At 41.6% G+C, this 6,349-nt stretch overlaps 1 protein-coding gene across 1 annotated transcript; it reads right to left on the reverse strand.

The window, feature by feature from the left end:
• Positions 1 to 593: 593 nt before the first annotated feature.
• Positions 594 to 4,962, reverse strand: TRMT5 (tRNA methyltransferase 5). Its single transcript, XM_009710350.1, has 4 exons — positions 4,293 to 4,962; positions 3,756 to 3,880; positions 1,624 to 2,266; positions 594 to 658 (listed from the first exon to the last, which is right to left on the reverse strand). The coding sequence occupies exons 1-4, from the start codon at positions 4,960 to 4,962 to the stop codon at positions 594 to 596; spliced, it is 1,503 nt and encodes a 500-aa protein (XP_009708652.1).
• Positions 4,963 to 6,349: the final 1,387 nt, after the last annotated feature.

A 6,349-nucleotide genomic window follows, 5' to 3' on the forward strand; every position in this document is an offset into this window, starting at 1 on the left:
TACTCAAAAGCCTAGGAACAAGCATATATGGGTATTTGGGCCTTTTTGTATCTTGGGTTAAGTTTTTGAAAGGTTACCTGTCTTTCACAAGAGCTGTTTGTGCATCTGCTAACAGTAATACAATATCCTTAAACACCAAATCCATTTGTGAGAGAGAATCCAGTGCAAGGGTTATACAAGTCATCTTGCTAGACCTGACAAAATATAAAAATCTGTTTTCACCACAAACTGCACATTATCAAAATGACACAGCAGAAAACTATCCCAGTCCGTGTCACTGAATTACCACAGGGTGTGAAACAACAGACAGCAGGAAAGTACCAAAACACATTTATTACAAAAAAGCAAAGTTTTATTTTTTTTGTAGTAACAACAATTTCAATCTGCTTATTGATCCCACAATTTAAAAAAAAAAAAAAAAAAAGGTAAATGCAGGAAGCATGGCTCACAAAAGAAAGTTGCAACACGCATTACGCATCTTGGCACCTGAGGGAGGTAACACAGGTATGCTTCAAATAATCCAAGGGGTAAACCAAAGGTAACCTAAGTATACCTTACATAAACTACTAAGGTAGTTACCATAATTCTAGTCTTCAACTCAGTAATTTTTCTTCAGAAAAATCTTTGCTGGTACACAGACGTTTAGAGGCTGGTTTTGCTGGAAGAAAGTTAGAAAAAGTTATTTAATGTACAGTAAACAGACTGAACTAAACCACAAGCCATGTAATACTTAAGGGATTTAACAGGAAGAGATGAGAGTTAAAATGAGGATTAACAGTCACAAATGAAAACCGTTACAGCCATAATGGGGGGGTCTTTACTAAATGCCAAAAAGGACTTTCAAAAAACCTGTATTGAGCTACATTTTGACCTACATCTCAGTGCTACTCAACAACAGCGTAAAAATAAGTTTCGTGCCATTAAAGCTTTATCACAACCTCCTTTCCTCCAGTTCATGTAACTGCAGACTGAAAGCCTCCCCCCTCTTCCCCCTTGCCATGTAGTGCAAAGCCCAAGATCACTGAAACCAACCAGCTTTCTCAAGGATTTCAAGAAACAAATGACCAATTACCAAAAAAAGAAATAATCAGATTCAGTATTAAAGATCTCTAAGGATATCTATTTCTCAATTAAATTGTACAGAACCTGATTATGCTGATGTAGTGACTCCAGGCCTGAACTGAGTCTGTGCAAGCATAAGGGAGAAGGTCAGAACTGGGACCAGTCACTTGGAAGTACACCATTCTACCCTGGGTGAAAATGAAGCTCTAGTTCTTAAGCATTTATCTAACAGAAACATCTACTCCCTCAGGACGCAATCTAAGGCATAAAGGTCTGGTTTAATGCATGTGGGATGATCCTATCCAGTCCACCATTTTTCCCGTGGAGGCTCATGCCGGGATCAGAGGAGCGGACTGCTGTTACCGAGCGTGCGCGAAGCCCTGCAGCTGCTGCACACGTGCAGGTGCTCAGTCCTGCCGGCTACCTCCGCGTCACACCGCAGTACACAATCACTTGTCACATGGCTGAAGCGGCCCATGGGGCTGACAAGGTGGGACCAGCCTGAGACAGCAAAAGGTGTAGCCTGAAATCCAAGTGCCACGTAGGAGGCTTGTTCCTTACCTTCATCTGGGCAGGGCCTCTTGTACAGCACGTCCGCTGGAATCTGGAAACTAATGCACAGCATCTCCTTGTTTGGTGCAACATTTCTAACCAGGTAAGTAGAACAGCGTCCATCCAAGGAGGTTCCCAGCGAAGCTTCAGCTCGTTCTTGAATATCTTTGGCTGGGTCGTCATGTTTGGAGAAACCATAGCAATGTACCGTGGGAAGGCCAGCAGCACCACATGACTCCCCAACTAAGAGATGCCTGAAAACAGCTAGAAATTCAATAGCCAAAGCTGGCAAATTCATGACTATATGGAAAGACTTTCTCTGTTCTGGGAGCTCTTTACTTAGTTCTTCTCTTACTGGCCCCAGGAGGAAGTCCCTGCCATCCATATTGAATGCTTTTATTTTGTTGTCTACTTTGTTTAGTTTGCAGTTGTGCAGGAGCCAGTTGTAGGATTCAGGATTGAGGTCATTTGCAAATACGTGGCACTTTTTCTTTGCTGCTGGAATAGCAAAAGGTCCAATCCCAGCAAAGACATCGAAAAGGACATCACCGGGCTTTAAAAGCTGAACGATACGGCCATGTTCCGTAGAAAGACGTGGGTTCCAGTAGACTTTAGAAAAGTCCAATTCATACGCAATATTATTTTCTTTGACCTGAAAGTCCAAAACATTTGCTTAAGCCTCTGTGTTCAAATTGCGGGCATGTTTAAGCATTATAAGTAATTAAGACAGCTAAAAACCAAGGTGCTTTATCAAAAGGTAACACGTACATTGACATTTGGCCCATTAGTAGTACACGTGAATCTTGTATAAACAGATCTACTCATCAGAAATAGCCATGAGGAATGTTCCAACTGTCAATCCAGATGGCTGGCTTATGCATGTCTCAATCACAAGGTGGAAATAAAGCAGCAACTTAAAATGACCATAAATAAAAAATATCTGAGGCTTTTCAAGAGCTTCGTGGCTAGCTGACAACTCCTTTATTGAAAGCAGACCTTGGGAAGATGCCTCAAACCCTCCTTTAGCAGAGTCCACATAGTAAATAAGCGTCTGAGAATGATACAGCACAAGAATGGCAACAGTCAGCCAAATTCAAAGCCACTGGGAGCCAATTCTGCAGTTTGAAAAAATACTGTATTTTATCTCTCAAGGTGACAGAGTCTGGAAACTGATCCAAACCCACAGTTTGGGATGACCACTATCTTAAGAACAGACCTAAAAAGAAACAGTATTTATTCAGATGAGAGCGGGATGCAAGATAATGCTCACTTTGCATCACCACACTTGAATTGTGTGACTCCGAAGTAAAGCACCTTTGAATCCAAATCACTGCATCATTTGCTTTGCCAGCAAGAAACATACTGACGTGTAACTGCACTCCTCGGTGTGCAGCTCCGTGGTCTGCTAGATGCGTGCTTAATGAGCTAATACCATCTGCATAACATTTGATTGTCACTTCTGCCTTGACAATTCAAATGCCTTCTCTGTGCATATGCAGGATGTTCTACCAAGGTATTCAACTTTTTTATTTGTTAATCTAATTTCTTCTCTGCCAAAAGTATAAAACTGCTAACAGGAAAAATATTTTTGGTTGAACCAGCGGCCAAGTTTCCAGAAGACAAGAAACCCTATGTGAAGAATACTTGGCAGTTACATAGTGCTTTACACCTGAAGAATGTCAAAACAAAAGAGAGATGAGGTTCGTCTTGCTGCTGACAGAAAAGGAAAAAGGCATAGGCAAAATCTTGCCTAAGTTGCAAAGCTAGTGAGATTTTAAAAGTCTTACGTTCTATACCAGCCACTGTACAAGGCTTGGTGAAAATAAGAAATAGCATTGTCTTAGATCAAATCCACTAAACATTTTGGCTTTAGAGTGAGAAACACCCCTCACTACAAGTTTGTAATTGGTATCTCTGTAAGATACCTCACATATCTTCATCATCTCTATGGTTGCGAGTTTGCTTTTGGCAGACCAGGACAAACGAATGTAGAACTGCCAACTCTCACACTCTAAAACAGGTGTCAGGAAGGGCACTGGGCAAAGGAATGGTCTTAATAGCATCTCTTCATCAGATCTTTGCAGCAGATGCCTTTGGGTTTTAGTATATTAAATTTAAAATAATGGGGAAAAAATCTGTACCTTGGTTACCAGGTTGCTCTCTCCAGCGAGCACTTCCATTTGAAAATTTCTGTATGTGCTGTCAATAATACTGGTTTTATTCACTACACAGGTGATTCCTGGATTCTTGTCAATTATAACCTGGCCTGAAAGAGAGGGCAAAAGATATTCTAGTTAAGGGACTACAACCTTGTAATGTTCTCCAAGAGATACAAACGGTATTTTTACAGTTAAATTAACAAAAGTAATCATGTATGAGAACAACCTTCCTCTAACGATTCAGAATTGCAGATGTGACATCTTTCTAAGGCACATACTTTACCCTGACACAATGCTCAGTGAAGTGAGACCACAGTTACTGTAAGAGAACTGTGCCATCTGCGAACAGCTACAGCATCAGCACAAGGCTATTTAAAGTCAAAATACAAAGCAATGAAAAGCACTCAAAAGTTTCCTTTGTACGAGTAATAATTTATCAGTAGAATAATTGTTAAAATATCTTTTTAACACTATACAAAATATACAAATTACTTTTTTGAGAAGAGTTGTTTTACCTACCAATCAAATGTCTGTACGGTAGCTGGTGATCTCTAAGATTCAAATGAGCTATGTGACCAACACGGCTAAATCCAGAGGTGACTTCTTGACCTTCAGGAAGGACTGCTCGTAGGATCTCCTCCGACTTGAAATTCTCGTAAGTCAGCTCCAAGTTATACTTGGACACCTCGGGACGAACATTAAGCTGTTTTAATACCTCTTGCTCTGATTCTCCCAATGAGAATTCTGGTATTTTATGAGGATCCAGAATAACGAGTCTATTGTCCTCATCTTCTGGATCCTCAACCACTCGCTTTAGACCAGGACGCTGTAGTACTGTATGTTTTAGGGACTTCAGCAAAGCATTTACAATTTCTTTCTTGACTTTAAGAACTGGAACAACAACTGTCCTTTTAAAAGCTTCTCTGTTGAGTAGTGTCATCCCACGCACTCCAGGATGCGGTGAATACAGTTCTAGATTAGCTTTATCCTCCAGAGTTTCAGGCATTGTAAAAAAACTATTTTTTTTAACTACTACAAAAAGCCCAGGTATTCTGCCAGAATATTGCGCCAATAGCATCCAAACCGCTGGAAATGATGTATTCGATGCAGCTGTCCTAAAATGATTAGTTTTCAGTAGTCTGGCAGAGTATCCAAATCTCCATAAAGTCCTAGAAGAGAAATTACTCATTTTATAGACATTATGCAATCATTCCATTAAAAAGGCTGCAAATCACATGGATTTGCTGTTCTCTTAAACTAGAATTTCCATCTGTACCAAACAATCCACAATAGTTTAGTAAAGCTCTTTATTATGAATGATATACTACAAATTTCTGTCCTTTTGCAAATGTATTTTTAGACTTAAACATTAACTAACTTCAAGCAGTGAGATAATCCCCTCCTGCCAAAAAACAATGACCTCTCTTTGTTCTAATAAATGTGATATTAATCCCAGTAAGCCAAATGGAAAAATTTCTACTGTCTTGATCCTACTCTTGGATCCGTTCTGTCTCTGATAAAATTAATTACCAAGCAGTGGTTGCTAGAAAACAGTTATTAGCAATAGTGGTCATAATCACTGTTCAGCAATTTCTGCCTCCTATATCCCAGTGGTAAGGGGTTACACACTCCATAGTGTTTTTACTCCATGAGCTGCATGCCTGAAGGACCACGAATTAAATGCAGAATTCCCCTAAAGGTAAAGGGAAGCATTAGTAATGTCTGTTCGAGTGACTGAACCCCTCTCCACAGTTCATTCACAGGATGGGGACTTGCAAAGTAGCTTTATGCTTCTTTAAATGGTTTCTTCCACTAGAGCCAGTCCAAAGGGGCCCAACTTTTCTAATTCTACGTCAGCTGCTCCTAGGCAGGAACCAATGATTTAGGTAGTGTTTGAGGCTGACATTTCTCCTGGCTTCATGGGAAGTTAGTTCTAGGATTGGGGGTTGACAGAAGAGATGCAAACTAGCTCTGAGAGGAAACCAGTTCTCCTGCCCACCTCAGACATCTACACCCCGACATACAGGCCTGCTGCCCTCCTTCAGGGTAACAAGCCATGCAATCTCTTCAAAGAAGGAGCTGCGCCCAACCCTTGGCAAAGCTGGCCCTGCTGCCATCCTCCCTCCCCCACAAATCCCAGCTCCTCGCTGGGACTCCCTACCTCTCCAAGCTAGCTCATTTCCCTAAGCCAAGTTTTTGGCAAAGCACACCTCCTTTCCTTGGTGACTAAAAATAAACGTTACATTCTTCACGTCTGCCACAGAGGAGAAATCCTTTATCCAGAGGCTTCAGCATCCCAGTGTTTTTCTTAGGCACTCCCCTTCTTCTTAGCTGGAAACTGCTGGCCTAGTTCACATGGGCTTCTCGGTTTTAGACACGGCCGCAAGATAAAAGCCCCAACGCTCGTGTGGTTGGAGGTCCCAGCAGCCGTGCTCTCGTAAGAGGACTAACACCTTCCCAAATTGCCTGTGGAAAGGCCTGCCTGTGCCTCGTAACCAAAGATCCTCGTTTGGCCCCCACCTTCCCTCAGAGTAACGTGAAGTAAATCGGAGGCGGGGGGTTGCTGCTAGAGGGCC

This window comes from Cariama cristata, unplaced genomic scaffold (genome assembly GCF_000690535.1).
Source record: "Cariama cristata isolate BGI_N322 unplaced genomic scaffold, ASM69053v1 scaffold16841, whole genome shotgun sequence".
NCBI lineage: Eukaryota > Metazoa > Chordata > Aves > Cariamiformes > Cariamidae > Cariama > Cariama cristata.

Excerpts from the sequence above, each read along its gene's own strand:
- TRMT5 (XM_009710350.1), bottom strand. The coding sequence starts at position 4,962 with ATGAGTAATTTCTCTTCTAGGACTTTATGGAGATTTGGATACTCTGCC. Across the intron at positions 3,881-4,292 it reads ACCGTACAGACATTTGATTG|GCCAGGTTATAATTGACAAG; the intron begins GTAGGTAAAACA and ends CCTCTCTTTCAG. Across the intron at positions 2,267-3,755 it reads AGAGCAACCTGGTAACCAAG|GTCAAAGAAAATAATATTGC; the intron begins GTACAGATTTTT and ends TTGGACTTTCAG.